The sequence below is a fragment of the Pinus tabuliformis genome, chromosome 4_2 (assembly GCF_031772625.1).
Source record: "Pinus tabuliformis cultivar Carrire ecotype Pingquan chromosome 4_2, CPIR1, whole genome shotgun sequence".
NCBI lineage: Eukaryota > Viridiplantae > Streptophyta > Pinopsida > Pinales > Pinaceae > Pinus > Pinus tabuliformis.
In genome coordinates this window covers 988,134,996-988,158,949 of record NC_142304.1, presented here as the reverse complement: position 1 = coordinate 988,158,949, position 23,954 = coordinate 988,134,996, and the positions used below count along the sequence as shown (strand labels likewise).

General features: G+C 41.4%; 1 protein-coding gene across 1 annotated transcript in view; it reads left to right on the top strand.

Moving 5' to 3' along the window:
• The window catches only part of LOC149172988 (Di-glucose binding protein with Leucine-rich repeat domain-containing protein), a 167,897-nt gene that overhangs the window by 84,373 nt on the left and 59,570 nt on the right, over nucleotides 1-23,954 (top strand). The window contains exon 6 of the mRNA XM_089424477.1: nucleotides 6,358-6,435. Coding sequence (XP_089280603.1) covers nucleotides 6,358-6,435 — 78 coding nt within the window. The remainder of the gene's footprint in view (nucleotides 1-6,357; nucleotides 6,436-23,954) is intronic.

The following is a 23,954-nucleotide window of genomic DNA, read 5'->3' as shown; positions in this document are numbered from 1 at the left end:
ATTTCTACTTGAATGCTTGAATCTCTTGGGTTTTCTATTGTTGTATATGAATATTTGCATTGTTCTTTTGTGCTTATATCAATTCGTATTAGAGTATTAAGGTTAGGGCTTCTCAAGAGCTTTGCTATTTCGTTCTCCTTTGGGATTTTCTTCCAACCCAGAAACTTTCTGAAGCACTTTTCAAACAAATAGGGTGATAAACTGGTAACCTAGTTTGGCTCAGATTGCCCTTACCACTTTTTTCTTTTCTGCAATCTCTTGTTATCATTTCTTTTAACTACAGTAATTGAGTCTAGTCATGGCAGTCCATTCCATTGTTTTATTTTGAAATGCTGCATATATTACCTCAAAAGATCAAAGTAATGCATCATATAACAAAAAAGATTACATCATACGATCAACAGGTGTCCTGAGTAAGTCCCAACCTAGAAAAGCCAAAAGGCAAGCATATGAGTTTGTGAACCCAGAGAAAGGAACTTAACAACATAGTGGAAAACACCGAGTTTGACACACAACCAGAGTGAAAGCTTCTCAGATCCTTTTAAGTGAAAAAGAATGATCCTCCTGAAAACTAACTATATGCAGGTGCTTCCAAATAAAGGCAAGAATAATCAACTGTACTGAGAGCCTCAAGGATTTAGGACTGTCCCAAGCCATCGAACTGTGATCTAGGAGAGGAACTCTCATGAAAATGGGGTAGTATTGAAATGAAATTGAGTGTGGAACCATGTCCAAAACACTTTTGCAGCACTTCTCCCAAAACAGCTTGATTGTTTCATCCTTGCTACAAAGCAGAAAAAGCATCGGTCACACCCACTTTATGAATCGTTCTGTTAACAATCAATGTTTGTTGGAGCATACACCACTTCAAAATGTGTGCATTAAATACTATTAAACCCTTAACTTACTCCTTACAAAGTGGGATGCTCTTCTTCTTGAGATGTGTGCTTTGAATAGGTTGTAGAAGAGAGCTAGAGACCACTTGGAGTCTGTCTTCATCCACAAAACACTAAAATTACATTGAAAGGATGAGAACTCCTCTATTCTTGAGATGCGTGTTGTGATAAATGTGGAAAAAGGTGGATAAGGGTCAACGCTTCATCAAATACCTTTGGTGGCATGCGCTTCTCCTAGATGATTGAAATACTCCATCAGATATGCACCAAGTGGTTAATAAATCCTTTTGATGAGGAGGACTATCCTTCTTTGACACTTTGACCAAGTAAAATATTAATGAATTGTCTCAAGAGTTAGTGCGCCCTTGGTATTTGTACGAGAATGCATAAATGAAGGGCCAAATCTGCCATGTGTCTCAATCCAACTTATAGCATTCTCCAAGATAGAACATCTAGTGACTTTATTTCCAAAATTGCATTGAAGATCGCAAGGAAAGTGGAGCGCAAAACCACCTTTCTTGGCATATGTGTGAAGTAGATTCAAGGTGGCTCAAACAACCAATTCTCCACTTTCAAGGTAGTGCAGTCTAAATATATGTGCAAAAGGTAGGATGAAATATTTATTATCACTCATAAAGTTGGAGTGCTCTCCTCATATGCTCAACATATACATCATAAATCCTCTCTTCAGGCTAGTGAATTCTCCAAGAAAGGGGTCATAATGTAAAGTTTCCTCGTGTGATAAAAGGTGCCTCCCTAGAATCTCCAATGGTATGAGATGCCTCCAAATATAAAACATTTCCTAGGGATACATGAAAGTCACTCTTAATGAACAAATATGCACGAAAATATGTGGATAAGAGATTTTTACCGCAAAATCTAGCAGCGTAGTGCAAAGCCTCACTAGCCACTCTAAGTCTAGGGCAACAACAAGATCAATTGCCATTGTCACCTCCGTGGCTTCTTCCCTGCTATTTTGTGGTAAGATATTATCGCCAAAAGGGAAGATTCCCTAGAAATATTTAGAGGTTAGATGACTAGGGGTCTAAGCCAAATGTCTGTCTAAGGAGATCACAATATTACATACCCTACAAAGGTCTTCAATAAGGAAAGGCTCAGGGTGAAAGAGAGATGATGGGTTGGAGGAAACTACTAGCAGAGCCTAATAGGATGAGATAATATTGATAGATGTTCAAATTGGTTTTCCCACTAGACACCATCAATTTATGAATTGCTGTTATAAATTAGGGTTTCAAGAGAATACGTGTTTACAATATGCAAAACATACAACAACAACGGAAAATAGCCTATTCAAGGTAATGATCAAAAAAGGTTCAAGGCTATTAGAGGTATAAACAAGGGATAGTTCAACACTATGCTTTGAATGGTGGAAAATGCACAAAACAACAAATAAGACCTAGGTGTCAACCTTAAAAATGGGGGTGAAAAATGTAGAAAATGATATATTTTCCTTTCTAACATTAATTGATGCAATACCTAATTTTAGGACAGTAACATATAGGTGCCACTAAGCTAGAAAATGCAGATTTAACCAAACCCTAACCCTAGTTGACTATAAAACAAAGAAAAATGGAAATCTGAGTTGATTAACATAGAAGAACTAGAGCCTTCAATCACTTGGACAGTGGAGTCAATAGGATGAGGTCAAAGGAAGAGGACCTTTGACAGAGAGGGAAGGAGAGAGAGTTTTCTCTATTTCCAAACCCTAGTGACTCTCAATTTAAGGAGATTTAAGGTTAAAGGATGCAATCTAGTTACTTCGCTGGATACTTGATGAAATCTTTGTATAAATAGAAAAAAGAGGGTCATGTCCCCATTTTTATTTTCCTCTATAATACAGCCAGGGTGGATTTACACGACATAGGATGACCAAGATAGGGGAGTAGAATTATGTCATCAGGGGTCTCGGGGGAGTTTTGAGGAATTTTTATGGGATTCGATGGCATTCACTTGGCATATTCCATCATCCGCAGAACTTGTCTTTCATTTCATTGCATTATGACAACTTTCACAAAATAAACTTCCTACTCGACCTGACTTAATTAATTACCCTTGAGGTGGCATTCTAGGAAGAATATTTGATGGAATACCTCAGTGTAATAGATTGTTGGAACCAGAACAAGGAGATCTACAGGATGGGATGATGAGGAGTTGCTTTCAGTGGCCAAAGAGAGTATGGTGGGTGATTTACCATTTTCCCGGATTAAATGTGACTTTAATTAGTCACTTAATTAATTAAAAGTAAAAAGGGAAAATGATTAATTGGGAAAAAGGCTAAAAGTGACTTAAGTAAATTAAAATTAAAAGTCACTTACATGGGGTCCAGAGGGAGCTTCTAGAATAATAATAAAATAATAAAAAAGATGCTTCTAGAGGCTTGGGGGATCTATCTATTGGATCTTTAAAAGGAGGAGGAAGAGATCATTTGGGACATCGTTGAGTTGAGTATTTTTACAATTTGACTTATCTAGAGCATTCCCATCATTAAGCGGTTATACTTAAAATTTCAACCATTAACTTCAGTAGAGCAATAGAGATCACAGTAAAAACAATGAAACAAGATACACCAAAATTTCTTGGGACAAAGCCCCACAAGGGGGAAAACCCGGTAATCTTTCGTTATAAGAGAGTTTAATTCATCAGAATGTACATCAGAATATTCCAGTCAAAGGTCAACCATTGGCCACATTAATTTCCAAGTCAAATAGAGTCAAAGGAGAGAGAAAGTCTGCACTTTGCTTATTAGTCAAAGTTTGGTCAAAGGGATGAATTTCGGCCTGCAGTAGCTCAGTCAAAGGGGCCAAAATTCAGTCTGTAATGCCTCAGTCAAACTTTGGTCAAACTGCAGGGTTTGACCTGCGGTCAACCTTCAGTAAATGCTTAGAACAGGAACATAATTTTGGTCAACGAACATTCAATGAATCAGAGAATATTTGACTTCGAGGTCCAGTCAAAAACTCGGTCAAACAGCAGCAAGAAGATCCTAGTCAACACTGGTCAAAGCAGAGATAAGAGAGGTCAAACTTTGCTAGAACCTTTTTTTTTCTTCCTGCTTCGCACATGTGAACAAAACTCCTTGTGATTGGTTGAATGTATGAGTTGATGATAATGCCAAATGAGGGCCAACTAATGCCAATTTATGTGTCAAGAGGAGGGTTTTGACCTTGGGGTCAAACCCGTACAAGTGGTGGGGTGGACATGTCCAATTGAAGCCTACTTGGACAGTTGGAAAATAAATAATTTCTCTTTTAATTTTGTCAATGAAAATACCGACTGAAGCTACCTTTTTCCAACAGGATATGCAAAGACTTGACAGATAAATGAAAATTCCTCATGGCATGTAATATTTATCTCTTATAAGTCTTCTAATACCCATCTTAGATTGTTTTTAGTGGGCTAAAATTGTTGTTGAGGCAACATATTTTGGTTATTTTATTCACATAGGCCTCAATTAGGGCATATTAAAATGACAATTTCCTTCCACAACCCTAGTCCAGGTAGTTTGTGTCCTAATAGCAGCTGCACCTAATCTTCATTTTCTTGTTTTTTCTCTTAAAATCATGTCATATAGGCTTCAAAGTTCAAGTGTTTCATGACTGACAGGAACAATAATGACAAGAATGTCTAAATAACTCTAATCTCCAATTTGAGCATGCAACCTAAGATTACATTAAGGAATCCTTATCTTGCTAGAGAAAACCAATTAATATGCACAACATGGACCAACCTCAAACAATAAATACTAAGAACAGATAAGAGAAGGAGATAACTCTGGCATTTTAATCATCTTCTAGATCTCTGTCATTGTAAGCAATCTTATATTGAAAACATTTAATATGCACAGCATGAACCAACCTCGAACAATAAATGCTAAGAACATATAAGAGGAGATAACTCTGGCTTTTTGATCATCTTCTAGATCTTTGTCATTGTAAGCAATCTTATATTGAAAACATTATGGGTCCACTAGAGCGGAGGAGTGAAAAGTAGGATAAGATTATATATGTTTTCTTATGCTTGTTCTGTGGGATTATTTATCTCTGACTGGGGAACATTTGTATGAAAGAGCATCTCTTTAACGCTAAGTTGCACGAAACGGGGAAACGCGGAAGCGAAACGAAACGGGGAAGCGAAACGAAACGCGACCTCCCCAAATTTTGGAAACGGGGAAACGCGAATATATATAATAATATATATATATATATATATATTAAAAATATTTAAAAATTATTATTATATATATGTGCAATCATAAAGCATGAATGATACATTTACTTACATAAACATTTAAACATTAAGATTAAATTTACATCACATTTACTACCTGGAAACCCTACCTGGAAACCCTAAAAAAAATAAAAAAAATAAAAAAAATTAAAAAACAAGTGTTTTTTTTGGGGAAACGTGGCACGTACGGCCTGGAAACGCGTTTCCGGCCGTATGGCCAAGTTTCCGTTTCGGGAAACGTGGCCGTACGGCCGGAAACGCGTTTCCAGACCGTACGGTACGGGGAAACGAGTTTCGTTTCGTTTCCCCTGGGGAAACGGACCCCCTGCCCACGTTTCCTGCAACTTAGCTTTAACGACATCTTTCCATAAACACTCGTTGTTGCATGATGGATGAATCTGTCTTAACATTGATTATAATGGCTATTATTCTAATTTGCGTGTTTAGGCAACATAGACAGCACAATCTTTCAGAATTCACGTGGCTCCTAGAAAGTGATAGTTTGAGGCAACCAATCCTCATAGTGTATGGTTATACTTAAATGTCCATTGCAGACAGCTGTGCTGCCGGGAGTGGAACATGTGATGATTTTTTATTTAATGGGTGTAAATTACCCTGTCCCTTGTCTGCTTAATACACCCTTCCTACCCCGAAGTAATGATCACAGTTGAAGAGCTCTGGTGTCTTTGCCCATAAGAATTTGACAATTGAACAATTTTCATATAGAATACTACCAACCTCACCTTCCTAATGCTGCATTTAATCCATTCCTTCTCTTTGGTCTGACACAGGATGTAGATAGTTTCCAGCAGGGATCTAGAGATCTAGAGATACACTTTCTCTCTGAGAGCCATATTTGTTGTGAATCGACATTAGCTGTATTATGATTGACCAGATATGCTGTAAGATTTTATTTATAAATAAAAATCGCTGATAGAGGCCAGGGACTAGAACGTGGTACTCTAATTGATAGATGTCTGTAAAAAACATGGTGTTTGTAAACAACCTTAACTATTATCTGGATATGAAGTCCCTCAGGTTTTTCGTAACTTTGAAATGCCAAACTGTATTCAGTCAAATTATGGAGCTTCTGGAGTTCAACATGGTTTTATTTTACTCTTCTCTTTGATAGATGAGAGTGGCCAAGAATACATAAGTTTGGGTTTTATCTCTGCTGGCCCTTGTAATGTTTATATTATGTTTTGCAATGCAGATTACTGAGCAGTAATAATTTGGAAGGACAAGTCCCAGAGAATTTATATTCTATTGGTGTACGTGGAGGAACTATCAAGTAATGTTTTCAAGAACTCTCCCCATTTTCTTCTTATTATCACTGGTTATCACAATCTTGTCTGTTTCTATGTTGCGGAGAATTACGTTTGTAATCACGTTTCCTTTTTACATTTGCATTAACAGTTAAATATTGAATGGTCATTTATAATGACTAAATTTGTTCTGAATTTATCCTACATGTTGATCCTGTCAAACTCAGCCTATAAGTTTTAAACCTTTTATAGTAATGCAATGTATCAACAGACTCTTAATAAACAGAAAAATAACACAATGACAATTGCATATTACACAGAGATTTATCCTGGAAACCCTGTTACCCACCAAAAGTGGTTGCACCTAGGAGAACTTTTCTCCTAATCATCTGCTTCCAGCCAGCATTCAGCGGCGTTCGACAGCCACCTTGTAGCCACTGTGACGTGTCACTTTATCTCCGCCACTTGCGTCAGTTATATGTTTCCTCACCCATTTGTCAAGAGCACATGTTAGAATGTGAGCAAACTGATCCGAAAGGTATATTATTCATTGTGTAATCGGGTGCTTATGCTTGCTTTTCATTTTGGGCATTTGACATGGATTATTGGGGGACTTGGAGGAATGAAGGGTTTTGACCGTGGTTTTCTTCCCTCACCTTAGATGGGGTGTTAATCTTCAATCCTAGTCCAATGGGACCTCTCCTATTGGCCCATGGCTTTAGGAAGAGAACTACTTGGGAATTTTGGTAGTGTGGTCCCTGTTACTCATCACTTCTTGGGTGATATCCTGAGGAGAAATTTTTCTCCATGATGAACCTCAGCCGGCAGCCAACAGCCCCTTGCAGCCTCCTACTAGCTTGTTGTGCCATTTCTCTGCCACCTGAGCAAACCATGTGGTTCCTCACCCACCTGTATTGATTGTATGTTTAAAGGTGGGCCTCCCGAATCTAAAGGTATGTCTTGTCATTTGGTAATTAAGTATTGGGTTTACTATAATGGATACTTTTGGGTATGGATTGATGGGGGGATTTGGCGGAAAGGGTAGGCTTAGTTTGTGCTCATGTCCCCTTGATCTCTTTACCCTTGGATCTTAGTCGTGTGGGATCTTCTTTATTGACCATTTGGTTCTAGGGTGGTACTACTTGGGAAACCCCAACTTTGGGTGCATGGTCCCGCTCCTTTATCCGCATATATTACTCCCTTTCCACTCACTATACCACATTCATCATTTCTCCCACCTAGGTCCACATTTCCATTCTGGGTCCACATAGGGCCAGCCTTCCTATCCCCTTGCCCCCACCTTGGGTCAAGCCTAGAATGATGCCCCAAAGGTTGAAGCAGCTAAAAGAAAAAGCAAAAAGCATAACTGGCCACATTTAACAGGAAATTGTACCACAAAATGCAAAAGATGTTTGGGACAAAATAATTAGCATGTGGGCAAAAGCCAATACATGAGCTCTACCTGAATCCATGGTCATCATCCTGGTTCCATAGGCCCTAGATGAGCCTCCTTTATCATTCAAGAACCGATGATTGTCCCAACCCCTAGAGGGCAATGAACTGCCCTACCTAAAGGGGGGTAATCATTGCTATATCTTACACATCATGCTCTTGTCCTTTGAGCCCTGAGTAGTTAATTAAAGAAAATTCATAAAAGGAAAAAGGCATATAAAGAAGGGTGGAGAAATCAAGGTCGGGGCACCTCATGTATCACGAGTGCTCCCTCCTACACATTACATACCCAGGTGTGAGTTTCCCCTTATCTAGCTACTCCTATGCTCCAATATGTGGCCCAGGATTGCCCCTCTCATTCCCTACTCCATTTCACTTATTTATCACTTTCCACCCCCATTAGATGGATGTACTTTGAAGTTTGGACATACAATCCCCTTTAAGGGCTGAAACCACCTAATAAGGTACTTGGTTAACCCTGTTTGGAGTTTGGAGACACTAGCACATGCCAAAGCCCACTACGGAAGGACACACCATTATGAAGTGCCCACTTTGCTATCCGTGGTTTGTAAACTTTTTTACACGATTACTCTAATGACTGGTTGTACTGGAACCCTAAGGAACACATTGGATCTTATGCAGGATTACAGGTGGTTTCCATTTGGGTTTGGTCTCCCCATACGGGATCCTAAGCCCCAGAGGTCTACATTGGCACATATAGGGTGTGAATAGAGAGCCATTGGTCTCCACGGATTTTCATCAATGCTCAAAGACTACTAGCGATCCACTTTTGGGATGATGGCGATATGCTTGGTACATTATGCCTAGCAGGCCCCCACAGGAGCCCCACACTCTTGGCAGGTGTCCCAAAACTTGTACGACGTCATGGCAACATTCATTCCACCACTCGAACCCTTGCAAAGGATCTACAAGCATCTTCGATTCATATGGAGACCCATGGGGTCATTTATGTGCCCTCAGACCCACTGGGAGCACCACAAGTCTACTACTTGGAGAACAAGGGGCCACCCCCTTGTCCATCATATTCTGAGGAATTTATTCCTCAATATGGCACTTTAGGACATTATTAGGCCTTTGGAGGGCCCCACGACATGTACATATTATTATTTGGCCCCTTGTGAGGCTTATTTTTCCACTTGTGAGCTAGTTTGGTGGGCTTGTCACCAATAGGAGTTTTATTTGCACATTATTTTATCATTAGGGGCTAATGTAGGCCCATAGGCTAATTCAAACTCCTTAGGAGGCTATATATTGATGTTAGATACATTCATTTGGATCATCACTTGACTTGGGACCTCTCTAATCATAGAGAACTTCACATTTTCCCTTGGAGGATTCTTTTTGGAGATGGATGCATTTTGACGTATGGATTTGGGCTATTTTTCTTGTCTTGGAGCTTTGTCTTGCAAACGAAATTCTGGTTGGATATATTCTATAACGTTGTAAGTAGATTTTGACGTTTCTATTCTTGTTGCTGCACACTGCTAAAATTAGGGATAGTCGTTGCATAATTGAAATGTGGAATTAAGCATGTTTTAGCTAATTTAATGTATGTGCCAATGTTATATGAACGAAATGTCCTAGAGATTATATGTATCGAAGGATTCTTTTTGGAGATGGATGCATTTTGACGTATGGATTTGGGCTATTTTTCTTGTCTTGGAGCTTTGTCTTGCAAACGAAATTCTGGTTGGATATATTCTATAACGTTGTAAGTAGATTTTGACGTTTCTATTCTTGTTGTTGCACACTGCTAAAATTAGGGATAGTCGTTACATAATTGAAATGTGGAATTAAGCATGTTTTAGCTAATTTAATGTATGTGCCAATGTTATATGAACGAAATGTCCTAGAGATTATATGTATCGATAAGCTTGCATCATTTTCTTTGAAGTATAAATGCTTGAAGGTCACTTTTCTTTTCTTTCTCTCAACATTGGATGAAGCCGACTTTCCGGGCCTCCTTGATCAAGAAACCAAGTTCTTACTCCTCATCATCCTTGACTCCATATCCCCAAGTGAACTAGGCACTGATCCCTTAAGAAGGGTGATCATTTTAACCCTCTTTTTACCCTTTTACCCTTTTTCCCTAGGTCTAGCCCCATTAGGTCACCTAGGGCATCGATTTCCCGGGAATTGACCCAAGGATAAATTTCAATCTCCTACAAGCTATTGCGCTGGTGGGACCCCTCCCTCTCCAAATTTGAGGCAATTCTAACAGTGGAACCTTCGAGAATCGCAAGCCCTAGCTCTAGGATCGAATTTTGCCTAAGCATTCCCAAGGCTAGACCTCAACAATATCAATTCAACCTTTTGAAGTAAATATTCTTGTTTGGTCCTTTCCTTTCACCTTGTCCAAGATAGGAACATCATTAGTTGCTACATTCCATCCCCGAACCTACACTGAGTCCACTTGGCCCTGTGTGGTCCCACTTCTCAATAAAGGTTATTTGTCAAGGATCATTAGGGAATCCAAGTTTCCCAAGGATTATAGGGATTGAGAACCTCGTCTATATCCCTGGAGGACCAAGTTCCTTGCTTAAAGAGCAAGCAAGTTCCATTCTTCACTCCATCCTTGGGAAAGGGTTTCTAGGGTCACTTTCCACCTATCCATTGACATATACTTTACAAATGATCCCTACACTACCGGGACTCCTCCCATCGGTGAAAGTTCGTAAAGAGCAAGGAGACTTAACTGTGGTGACAGTGGGCTAAGCCCCCACCATTGCCCTTAACCTAGCAGTTGCCCTCTTATGAACCCCTTTTAGATCTCCTGGTGGTTTGAGTGGTACTAGTCCCATTTTCCCATCCTAGGTTTATCGCTTCTCGGTGCACATTATGAACCCTATTCACCATCTCCCCTATATGGGTCCATAGGGCACTGACACACCCTCTTCCTTTGTCCACATATCTGAGTCGGGTTTGGAAGCATTGTTTTAGAGGTTGACATAGCTAAAAGAAAGTTAAAAACATATTACGACCACAAGAAAGAAACAAAAGAAAAAGAAAATCATAAAATGCAAAAGATGGCTAGGACATTAGATAAAGCATGTGGGAAAAAGCCAAACATGACTTCTACCCCTTATCATTATGCCCATCACCCTGGTTCCTAAGGCAAATGTTGCCCCATTACTTCACAAAGGGAACACATGCATGCCCCAACCCCTGGTGGACAATGAACTACCCTACCTTTAAGGGGGTAATAACCGCTATTCATCATTCACAACATGCTCTCATTTCTTGGAACTACAAGTAGTAATACAAATAAAAATCAAGAAAAAAGCAAAAGGAAAATTAAGAAGGGCGGAAAAACAAAGGTTGGGGTAACTCATACAACCACAATTGCCCCTTTCTCACATTTGTATGCCCAATATGTGCACTTCCTCATCATTACTAACCCTATGACCATGGCATATTGTTGTTAGCCCCCTTTATCCTCTGTTCGTTCCATTGTTATTCACTTGTCACCTATTGATTGAAGGATGTACAAGGGACCTGTCTCTCCCTTTAGGGGCTAGGAACACTTAATACGGTTGCCTATTAGCCACTCCTACCTAGTGAGGTAACACTATTATGTGAGCAAAGCCCCAAATTTGGAAGAAAAGCCCCATATGAAATCTCAAATTTTCCCTCGATTAACAAGCTTCGTTCACTTAGATGCAACAATGATTGATTATACTTGATGGTGAAGATGCAACACTAGATATTGTGTGTGATTGGCAGGTGGTTTCCATCATGGGCTGGACAACTTAATTGGGGCCCAAGTCCACTAGAGGAGCATTATGACTCCTTACAAGTGAAGGTATGGAGCCATGGGACTGCTATCACTTAGAGAGCATCACTCCGTTCCATGGGCACCTACAACACCCCAACAATATACGCTTTGCCCCACATTATTTATGAGATAATGCACTTGGACCAGCATGCCCCCAACCAACATGTGCAAATTTCAATACGAAATCGTATTGCAGCAACTGGTATTATTTCTCTTAAGTGATAAATTAATTATTCAATTTATTGCTACGACAACATCGAAATAAACACATTGCAACCTTCAAAAATAAAACCGCGGAAAATAAATAGCATTGGAACTGAGAAAATACTAGCGCACATAAAAATAACACCGTTGTTTTACGACAAAAGTCCCCAAAAACCAATGCGGGAAAACTGGTGCAGCAAATGAGGGTTTTATTTTAATATGTAGCAGTGAAAATCTGAGTACATCTATGGATGCCCAACTGAGAACCCAAACAACAAGAATATCTGGGCAAAATTATTGAAGGGAATTACTCTCCCTCCACAAGCAATCCCGGCACAACCTGCCTTTAGAAAACTGTGTCAGCCTTTGCGCTGCTCTGCATAGTCTCTTTAATGTCAAGCCTCCAACCAGTCTCTGATGAAGTCGTTTTGCTTGCCTCTGCTGAGGAAATCGTCTCTCTAGCACCCTGGAACCTTTGCTCGGCCTTTGGGGCTGAGAACGAATTTCTCTCTAGCAAATCGAACAACCAATCTGAAGCAACGACGCAGTCCTGTGTGCTGCCTCACTGGGAATAACTCGACCCTCTTGCTGCTGCCTCTCAGGATCTGGAAAACTTCCTCCGGACTCACTATCCCTGCCCCTCATTCATTGCTTCGATATCTGGCTCTCTGGCAGTTGATTGCTGCTACTCTGGAAATCGATTTGCCAAGGAAATCGAAATTTTGGTGTTCTCGAGTATATTCTCCAAGTGCCGATCGACTTCCTCTTATAATCCACTGTTGGAGCACCAACGATCAAGATTAAAACTTAATCGATGGCTAGGATCATCTTGGAATTGATCCGTGTGAGTTTCTAGATGATTCTCACCTTGAATTAATTAATATTGATTAATTAACCAATTTTCCTAAGTTTAGAGTTAGGAAACATTAAAAAATTGGTTAATTATCTAATTAAGTCAATTCTAGGTGGAATTTCTAGAATCATTTCTAGGTTTTGGAGATCTCATGTATTCTAACCTCTTTACCAAATTTCGTGGCTAGAATACATTCAATGCTGCAAGAACTAACACTCCCTCTTAGTGAGGAATGTGTTCTGGTGCTGCACATCCTATCACAATGCCCTGTCTCTGTATCACCTCTGTTACGTTGCTGATGTTTGGCTGCTGCTACCCACCAACTAGTGCGCAACTTTGATGCTGCATCTATGTTGCTGCTGACACTGCCATATTGCTGCCAACACTGCATCTGCACTACAACTGCCTCTCATCTATTGCTGCTGCGACTATTGCAATTGAAAAGCATCTAAAATACTGAATCAATTGTGTTCAGTATGATGCATCTATCTGTAGAGTCTCTAACTGCTACTAGTATCTACACTATCACTAAACAATATGCGTTGTTGCCAACTCTGCACTGAGCCACATGCTCTGTTGTCAACGCTGCACTGTGCTCCTCAACATCTGATTGCTACTAATCCGCAAATTTCACTGATCCCCTGTAGCCCCTGTAGCCAGGTAATGATCCATGAGGTAGACTCCTCAAGGACCTTGCCCAATCTTTGTAGTTCAATGGGACTACGGTACCAATTCTCACCACCTCACTCCTGGAGGTATATCTGCGAACATCGCGAAGTCTTCCTCCAATCTGGAGGACAACTTGTTGATCTTTGTAGAAGCTACCTGTTGGTCCTGCTCCTCCGACTTATTCTTCTTCCTGAGAGGACACTACGTGTTGTAGTGACCAAAAACACCAGACCTGAACCACTTGAACTTTGATAGGTCGTTCTTCTTCCTTCTTTGTTCTCCTTGCCCCTGACTGGGACCCTTTGATGTGAGGGCCACATTCTCCTCCTCCTTCACCACCTTCGGTCCGCTGCTACTGCTGCCACTGATGGAGCTCTTTAGCAGAGTTGACCTCAACTCCTCCTGCTGCTAGTTGGCCCACATCTTGTCCCAATCTGATAGCTTGTCTCTGCCAATGTTTTAAAAGCCGGTTGGCTTGGAACCGACTCAGCCGAGTTCGTAAAAAAATTTGCGACTCAGCCATCAAACCGGTTCGGTCGGCCGAGTCCGTATCTCGGCCGGGTCACTTCATGCGGCCAGTAAACCCCAAAAATGCAATTTTTTATTTTTATTTTTTTTATGTTTTTTCTAAGTGTGGGGGACTCCAAATGGTTTTATTAATTGGTTTTTTGGTCTTTGGGGTCCATTCCCCTCTCCTAGTATTGATATGCTATTCAAATTTCATGGTAATGTTAAATTCTTAAAGTAAAAGTGACATTCTCCTTAATCTTCATTTTCATCCTTTTACTTAAATTTTTAACATTACCATGAAATGACTCAGGATGTTTGAGAGTGGTTCCGGCCTCATTGGATTTCATATGGAGAAAGTAGAATTTTAGATTTCATTCAAAATCCAGCAGACTTATCAGTTTTTCAGGATTTCAGGATTGGAGGATTGCAATGTTTCCATTGAATTTTGTCATGTATTAGGGTATGGAACTCGTATTTAATCAAGAGCACCAATCCCTCTATGTACCTTGATGTTAGTGACATTGGTTGTCGAACTCCTCTGGGATTCGCTCCCAAACCGGGAGCTTCTGAAAATGTCGCTCCCAAACCGGGAGCTTCTGAAAATGTCGCTCCCATTCCCATTTTTGCTCTCGCTGCCCACTTTCGCTCTTGCTCCCAAGTAACACTGAGCCAGATGATGTTGGCAACTCTAGCAGTAGCCAGTAGTACTGGTCACAAACTTTTGTTGTAGAGGTCATTTATGCTTCCTTGGTTATGTGTTTTTGTTTTGATCTCTATATCATCATCATGTATGTATTGGACAATGCATTGGGTGCCATTTTGATGTAATGGATATATTCATGAGCCTACTTTGATCATATGTTGTCTTCTATCTATATTCTAATGCTGTGTGTTTGGAAACATGAATGAAAATCTCTAAAATTATGTGTTTTTATAAAAAATAAAATTTTAATATATTTTTTACAATGACCGAGTCATTGAAATCGAGCCGGCCGAGTCGATACCGAGTCGGAGTCGGAGTCGAAGTCGGAGTTTTAAAACATTGGTCTCTGCCCAAAATACTTTGGACAAAAACTTGCCACTCCTCAGAGACACTGTTTGGTGCCAATCTCACCAGCTCTATTGGTTGAGGTGCTGCCCCAACAACTGTAACCTGGTCTCGGATCTCCTAAATCCTAGTGAGGAAGGGATCGATGCCTTTCCCCTTTTGCATTTGATACATCTCAGCTTCTCCTCCAGGAACATCTTCCGCTGTTCAGAAGTGCCCTGATATAGTGTGGCGAGAGCATCCCAATTCTCTTTGGCAGTATCCTTGTCAGCTATGTGTGAGACAATATGGTCCTGGACTCCATCCAAGATCAACTGCTTTGCCCGCGCCATCTCCTTTCTATATTCCTTTAGTTGATCCATATCCTGGGGAACTGCCACAACACTGTCTATGTGAAGCTTCAGGCCATATTCATCCAATAGGAAGGACATCCTGACCTTCTAGATGACATAGTTGGAGGAACTCTCCAACCTATCCTAATTTCTCAGCCAGCTGTGGCCATCTCTAATCAAGTCGAAAACTCCCTCTTTCCCTGTGCTCGACTGCTACTCTGCCACTCGCACTCCCTTCTAGAATGCATGGCTCTGCTAGCTTCTACTGCAAATCTGCAACTGGAAATTCGAACTTCTGAGACTCAAAGTTCCTTGAGGAAAATTTTCCCTCTGTTGTGTGTGCTTTTCTCTTCCACCCGATGCGGATTCTGCTTCTTTAACTTGCAGCAAAACCCTCTGCATAAAACTAGGAATCTGCTCAGCGAAAATCTTAGTTGCTGCTGCTTACTAAGCCTGCTAGAATCATTGATCTGGTTGAACTTTTTCTGCCTTCTGCACTAAAAAAATCGAACGTCCCCAAGCAACTCTGCTTGCCTGGCAATGAACTGCGCTGCCTCAAGAATTTCGCCCTACTGCTCCTTCTGAGTAGCGAAATTATTTCCTTCGCTTCTGAGCTTCTGGCTGATCACTTATGCTCTGATACCATGTGAAAATTCCAATACAGAATCCTATTGCAACAAATGGTATTATTTCTCCTAACTGATAAGTTAATTTCAGTTTATTGATATGACAACATCAAAATAAACACACTACAACCTTCAGAAATAAAACTACGGAAAATAAATAGCGTTGGAATTGAGAAAACACTAGCACACACATAAAAATAACACAACGGTTTTTGGACAAAAGTCCCTGGAAAAACCCAATGCGGGAAAACTGGTGCTGTAAATGAGGGTTTTATTTGATTATGTAGTAATTGAAATTCGAGTACGTCTATGGATGCCCAACTGGCTGTGAAAATTTCTAAACTGAAATTCTACTGCAACCACTAATTTATTTCACCCACTTATTATCCACAATAAGTTATTTACGAAATCCCTTAAGCAAATATTAAAATAAATTCTACTGCAGTTATCACACAATTACCCAGAGAAAAATAAATGATGTAGTAGATGAAGGCTTTATTAATCTTCAACAACAATTGTTTTTACAAGGAATAAGTTTACAAAGAAACTGAAAGAATACACCCGAGACTTTCCCTTTGCGATTTTCTGACACTTTAGAGACCCTGCTCCCACTCCTGCGTCACCTCTGTGTGGCTCAGTGTGGCTCTGAGTGGCTCTGCGTCCCTCTGCGTCAACCTGCGTGAGGGTTGCGTCTCTCCTCTGGACTACGCCTGTCTCTGCGTTGTCTCCCACTGTCCCTGCATCATCTCCTCCTCACTTAGTGCTTAATGTTGATGCCCTCCTCTTCCTCCACCCTGCAAATCACCCTCTGAAATCGATCTCCTTTACTTGAGAATCGATTTTCCTAGAGATACTAAGTATCTGCTATTGTCTCTCCAAATGATCCTCAAGTCTTCTCTTATATTTTTCCTATTGATGAATCAACGACCGAGATTAAGTCTCTAATCAACGGCTAAGATTAAAACAGACTTGATCCTCGTCTCTTAGAAGCTTCTCACCCTTATCTTTATTAATACCCATTAATATCTTTATTATACTAAGTTTAGACTTAGGAACCCATTAAAATTTTTAACTATTTTAATAACTCCTCATCCAGGTGGAATTTCTCAAAACGATTTCCGGGTCTCAGAGATCTCATGTGCCTTAACCTCTCCTCCAAATTTCAAGGCTAGAGCACATCCGATGCTACCAAAAATCAACACTTCATCTTAGCGAGGAATGTACTCTAGCAATGCTTCACTATAGAAATATCACATTGATCTTCCGCATCGATACCTGTGATGATGCTTGGCCTGCTACCTCACATCCCCTGCACTGCTGCTCATGACACTCCCATTGCCATTGCTGATCTGTACTGCAGCTTCCTCTCAACATGCTGCATCATGCTACCCATAGCACCGCCATTGCTAACTGCTGCATTGCAACTCTTGACACTTATCCATTTCTGCTACTGAAATTGATTCTTTACCATCCCCATCTTCTCCCTAAAATAAATAACCTTTGTTCTTCCTAGAGCCTTGGTGAGGATGTCTGCCACTTGTTCTCCTGTAGGAGTGTACTTCAACTGTATTGATCCTCGTTGGACATAGTCGCTGACAAAGTGACACCTGATATCAATGTGCTTCGACCGATCATGAAATACTGGATTCTTAGAGAGCTTGATGCAACTACGATTATCACACATGATCCTGGTCGCTTCCATCCTTCTTCTGAATAGATTCACAAGCAATTTCCTAAGCCATATGGCTTCACACAAAGCTGTGCTAGCTGCCATACATTCTTCTTCAGCTGAGCTCAGAGCCACAGATTTAAGTTTCCTACTACACCAGGAGGTCACTCTTGATCCAATGTTGTGTAAAAATTTCTCATTTCCCACCTCGGTTTTCAGTTTCACCTTATTTCTCCAAAATAGTTAAATGCCCATTCCCATATCCATACATTCAACACTGGAAAATAAATTTTTGCTGAAAACACAAATTCTGGAAATATCACAGAACGCTGGAAAATGTAGAAATATAAAAATCGACGCATACAAACAGCCATTTAACTAATTTAAACACAGTGATTTTTGGTCAAGGTGACCCAGGAAAAACCCCCTACAACTCTTGGGGAAAACCAGTTTGAGAGCTCCTTATTTCTGAAAAATGCTTTTTACAGTGAGAAATATTCAACAAAAAATCAGCAAGCAAATTTTACAACTTATCTCGTTTTCTATGCCTCACAGCCAACTGGAAAAACTTGCAACAGCAAAACAGAACAACAATAAATGTTGTACGGCCTCCTAGAAAAGCATGCAAGCTGCCATAAATACGCTGTACAGAATTCCTCGATTTGCGTGCAGAAAAAAATCAGCAATAAAGCTGTACGGATTTGCCTCGATTTGCATGCCAAGTACAACCACTTGCTGTACGGATTTCTGCTCCTCGATTTTTGTGCACTTGCTGTACGGATTTCTAGATTTGCGTGCCCAATATCTGTCTTTCACTGTGTGCTAACTCAACTGTACGGATTTGCTAAAATGCTGCCTTGGAATGTGTGCCAAGCTGCTGCCTCCTCCTCCCTGTCCATAAATCTCCCTTGCTCTCTGCTCTTCTTCTCTCAATCTGCTCATGAAAGAATGAATGACCTTTTTCTCCCTTTCCTCCCTTAATCTAACCCTAAGTGACTTTTGGGGAATCCCTAAATCCAATGGCTGAGATAGATTGAGATCTAGGGATGAGATTAAATGCTCATTTAAATCTCACTTTTTATTTTTTAATTCACCCCACTTTAATAAAGATCCACTTAGTCATTTATTTCCAAAGTCACTTTTCCTTTCTAATTTTACATTGACTTTATTAAAGTCACTTTAAAATTAGACTTTAGTAACTTTATCACTTAAAGTCACTTTTAAATTAGATTTGACATTATAAAAATTATAAAGTCACTTTAGGAGAAAAATTAAATTCTTTTGGACACTTTTCCCTAGGCCAAAGATCAAAGCTTTAGGGAACCACCTGTCCTCTGGTACCAAATTTCAACACTCCCTCTTACCGAGGAAGGTGTTCCTCACCACACCCATCTTGTCTCTGAAGTAGTCATGCTTGCCCCGTGGTAAGGCTTTGGTAAGAATATCTGCAACCTGCTCATCAGTGGGAATATACTCAAGCGTCACAGTGCCCTTCTGAACACAGTCTCTGATGAAATGATATTTGATCTCGATATGCTTTGACTTGTCATGAAATACTGGATTCTCCGTGAGTTTAATGCAACTCTGATTATCACAGTAAATCACTAAAGGTCTCAACGGCTGACCAAATAAGCCAAACAACTAGCTAGACTGGCTGCCATATACTCTGCTTTCGCTGAACTCAATGCTACTGACTGCTGCTTCCGGCTGAACCATGACACTACTGCCGAACCCAACCCAAAAAAGCACCCTGAAGTGCTCTTCCTATCAAAAGCATAACCTGCCCAATCAGAATCAGTATAACCTGCCAATCTCACTCCATCCCCTTGCCTGTAGTCCAGACCATAATTCACTGTCCCCGGCAAGTACCGCAAAATGTGTTTTGCAGCCACCCAGTGAACCTTCCTAGGCTCACACATAAACTGACTCATCGTGTTGACTGCAAAACAAATATTTGGGCTAGTGTTGACCAAATACATCAAGGAACCAATCAGCTGCCTGTACAATGTGGGATCCACCAACTCGGAATCCGAAGCATGAAGCTTCTTCCAGTTGGTGATCATCGGTGTCGACATGGGTTTACAATCCTCCATGTGGAATCTGCCAAGGATGTCCACAATATACTTCCCCTGCCCCAGGAAGAAATGCCCCTCCTCCTGCCACACCTCCAAACCCAAAAAGTAATGCATCAAGCCGATGTCCTTCATCTCAAACTCCGCCGCAAGATCTCTCCTGCAGTGCTCTATGACTCTCTCTACACCTGTAATGACCAAGTCATCCACATACAACACCAGAATGAGAGGCTCCTCACCTATCACAATAAAGTAAAGGTTTGGATCTGCCTCACTCTTTGTGAAACCCATCCCCTGCAAGTATGTATCTATCCTGGAGTACCAAGCTTTGGGAGCTTGCTTCAGGCCATAAAGGGCCTTCTTCAATCTGCACACATGGGACTCCTTCCCATGCACCTCAAAGCCCTTTGGCTGCTCAATGTACACCTCTTCCTGTATGAAGCCATTGAGAAATGTAGTTTTCACATCCATCTGGTGGATCTTCCAACCCATCTCTGCTGCTATAGATAAAATGGAGCGGATCGAAGTATATCGAGGCACGGGAGCGAAGGTCTCCTCATAATCAACTCCCTCTACCTAGGAGAACCCTCTAGCCACAAACCTCGCTTTGAATTTCTCAATGCTGCCATCTGCAGCATACTTTACCTTGTAAAGCCATCTGGAAGTAACCACGGATTTGCCCTCAGGCCTCGGCACCACCTCCCAAACATCATTCTTCATGATAGAAGAATACTCCTCCTGCATGGCCTATCTCCAGATCTGCTGGCTAGCTGCCTCCTCATAGCTAGAAGGCTCAGAGTCAAGGATGCTGGTAGCCATTGCCATATAGCTACAAAACCTCTCAGGTGGTCTACTCTCTCTGACCGGCCTCTTAGGCTTAGCAACAGATGTGGCATCTCTCAAGGTGTCCTGAAGCCACTTGGGCTTCCTCTTCCCTGAGTGCACTTCTCTTATAGGAGAATGAAACTCCTCCTCCCCATTATCATCAGGAGCTTGAACTCATGATTGTTTGTCTGCTGTCCTCCTGCCTGCACCTGAACCTGTAGAAGCTGAGGTACCATGTGAACTGTCCATCAGTGGACTCCCTAGTGAACTGCTCTGCATGCTGCCCGGAGCACCACCCCTCTAGCTCGGTGAGCCACTGCTCACTGACGGACCTGACATCCTCATAGATGTACCTCTGGATCCTCCTGATCCCTGCCCACTGGATCCCTGCAACTGACTCAACTGATGCTGAGTGTTTGATTGATCCAGATACTCTAACTCTTGTGATCTCCTAAAGGCCCTGTCCTCCTCGAACTTCACATCCCGCCTGACAACAACTTTCCTCTGTGCAGGAATGTAAATCCGAAAGGCTTTTGAGGTCTCACTGTAGCCCACAAAGATACCCTTCTCTGTGGTGGGCCCTCTCCTCCTCGAACTTCACATCTCGCCTGAAAACAACTTTCCTCTGCACATGAATGTAAATCCGAAAGGCCTTTGAGGTCTCACTGTAGCCCACAAAGATACCCTTCTCTGCGGTGGGCTCTAGTTTGGTCCTCTTCTCCTTGGGTATGTAGGAGTATGTAATGCACCCAAATATACGAAGATGACCAATATCAGGCTTCTTCCCAGAAAAAGCCTCATTCGGAGTCATGTGCCCCAAGGCACGATGCAGACTCCTGTTCTGCAAATAAATAGATGTGTTGCAGGCCTTTGCCCACAAGAACAATGGCAACCCTTGATCATGTAACATGGCTTTGGCAGCCCCTACGATGGATATGTTCTTCCTCTCTGCAACCCCGTTATGCTGGGGGTTGTAAGGAACAGTGAACTCCCTCCTAATGCCTGCCTCCGCACAATAATCAACAAACTCTCCAAGGGTGTACTTTCCTCCATTGTCCGACCTCAAGGACTTGATCATCCGACCTGTCTGTGTCTCCACAAGAGCTCTAAACTCCTGAAATCGCTTGAAGACCTCACTCTTGGTCTTCAAGAAATAAATCCAGGTCCTCCTGGAGTGATCATCAATGAATAAAACATAACACTCATATCCACTCAAGGAAACATGAGACATCCGATTGCTCACATCAGAATGAATCAAATCAAGTATCCCAGTCGCTCTGCTGTCACTGTTGGGAAAAGGGGATTTGGCAAACTTTCCCATCGCACAACCTCTGCAAGTATCAAAGTGATCAGTACTGAAATCTGACACACTTGTAGTGATCTCCTGCAAGGTCCTCAAGGCTCCATGATACATATGCCCCATCCTACGGTGCCAAATCTCACATAGCTCAGAACTGCTAGTTCTGCTGTCAGTATCACTGCTCAATGCCAAAAGGGGCTGGAATGCAAACTTGTACACCTTTGCATGGTGTACACCTAGCACTCTAGCTGAATAGCTGGAGTGCCCCTGGGATACATCAACACCTATCCTCTCCTGAACAATACCTCATATCCTCTGTCCTCCAAAGCTGAGACGGATATGAGGTTCTTCCTCATCCCTGGCACATAAAGAACATCTGACACCTTCAAGGGAGGTTTGGACTCCCTCTGAAATGTCAGTGTCCCTACCCCGACTTCTCTAACAACTCTGTCATCATCAAGTACTACCTCTATATCAGTGCCACTCTCTGAAAGCTCTGAGAAGTACTCACGGACTCTTGTCATGTGACGTGAAGCCCCACTGTCCACATACCAGATACTCGAAGATGCTCCGCTAATCAAGGGAAAAGCATGCTCCCTCTGAACCTGTGTGGCAAGTCATCCTGCACTAGAGGACTTACACGCAGTGAACGCAAACTCCCGGTCAAAACGAGCTGCAAAGTCCTCAACCTCTGCTAAAGCTGCCATGCTCTGGTTCTTCCCTTCTTCTTCTCCGGACACACAACTGCATAGTGTCCCATCTTTTGACAATTCCAATACTTCACCTTGGAATAGTCCTTCTGTGTGTTATCCTGTTTACCTTTACCTTTGCCTTTGCCCCCACCATTGCTTGTGGAAGCCTGCTTCTTCCCTTTGCCTTTCTTGCCTCCTGCCACAAGTGCTACATCCTCATCCTGCTCAACTGGCTTAACTGCCCCAAGCTGACCTTTCCTGATCTCTGTCTGAATGCAATCATCCCAAAACCTCTCCCATGTGGCAAGGGTCTCACGTGCACAAACCCCATCAGCAAAGTTCATCCATGAACGGGGGAGGCCATTCACTGCAATCCACACCAACTCAGTGGGTGGAATGACCTCTCCAACTGCTGCCAACTCATTTCTCACATTAGTAATCTTTGTGAGATATCCAACTGCACTATCATTACCCATCTTAATGGTCTTCAGCTTCTACTTCAGGACCATTTTCCGGTTCTCATTGGTACTTTGGTAGAGATTGGACAACGCTGTCCACATCTCATGGGCATTTCTCTTCCCTCTCACGTGAGGAATGCAATGGTCTTTGACTCCGTCTAGAATCAGTCTCTTACCCTTGTTGTTCTTTTTATTATACTCAGCCAACTGAGTAGCATCAGTAGGCACAACAACAAGGTTCTGTGTGGTATGCACCATGATGTCCCAGACTTCTGCCTCCTCAAAGATCCTCTGCATTCTCTCATTCCAAACGCTGTAAGTGCTATGCCCATCCAACTTATCCTCCATCCTCAATCCCAATGACATCCTGTTGTCCTAAAATTGAAAAAATAGCACTGCTGTAGTAAAAATAAAACTGTTGTTTGTGAAAAATCAGCTCGCTGGAATTTTCTGAGTGAAAAATCAGCAGGCTGTAATTTTCCTCCTTGCTGTCCCAAACTGCACTTCAGCACTCAAGCTCCGATACCATGTAAAAATTTCTCATTTCCCACCCCGGTTTTCAGTTTCACCTTATTTCTCCAAAATAGTTAAATGCCCATTCTCATATCCATACATTCAACATTGGAAAATAAATTTTTGTTGAAAACACAAATTCTGGAAATATTACAGAGTGTTGGAAAATGCAGAAATATAAAAATCAGCACATACAAACAGGCATTTAACTCATTTAAACACAATGATTTTTGTCAAGGTGACCCTGGAAAAACACCCTACAACTCTTGAGGAAAACCAGTTGGAGAGCTTCTTCTTATTTCTGAAAAATGTTTTTTACAGTGAGAAATATTCAGCAAAAAATCAACAAGCAAATTTTACAACTTATCTCGTTTTCTGTGCTTCACAGCCCACTGGAAAAACTTGCAACAATGAAACAGAACAACAATAAATGCTGTATGGCCTCCTAGAAAAGCGTGTAAGCTGCCATAAATATGCTGTACAGAATTCCTCGATTTGCGTGCAGATAAATAGCAATAAAGCTATA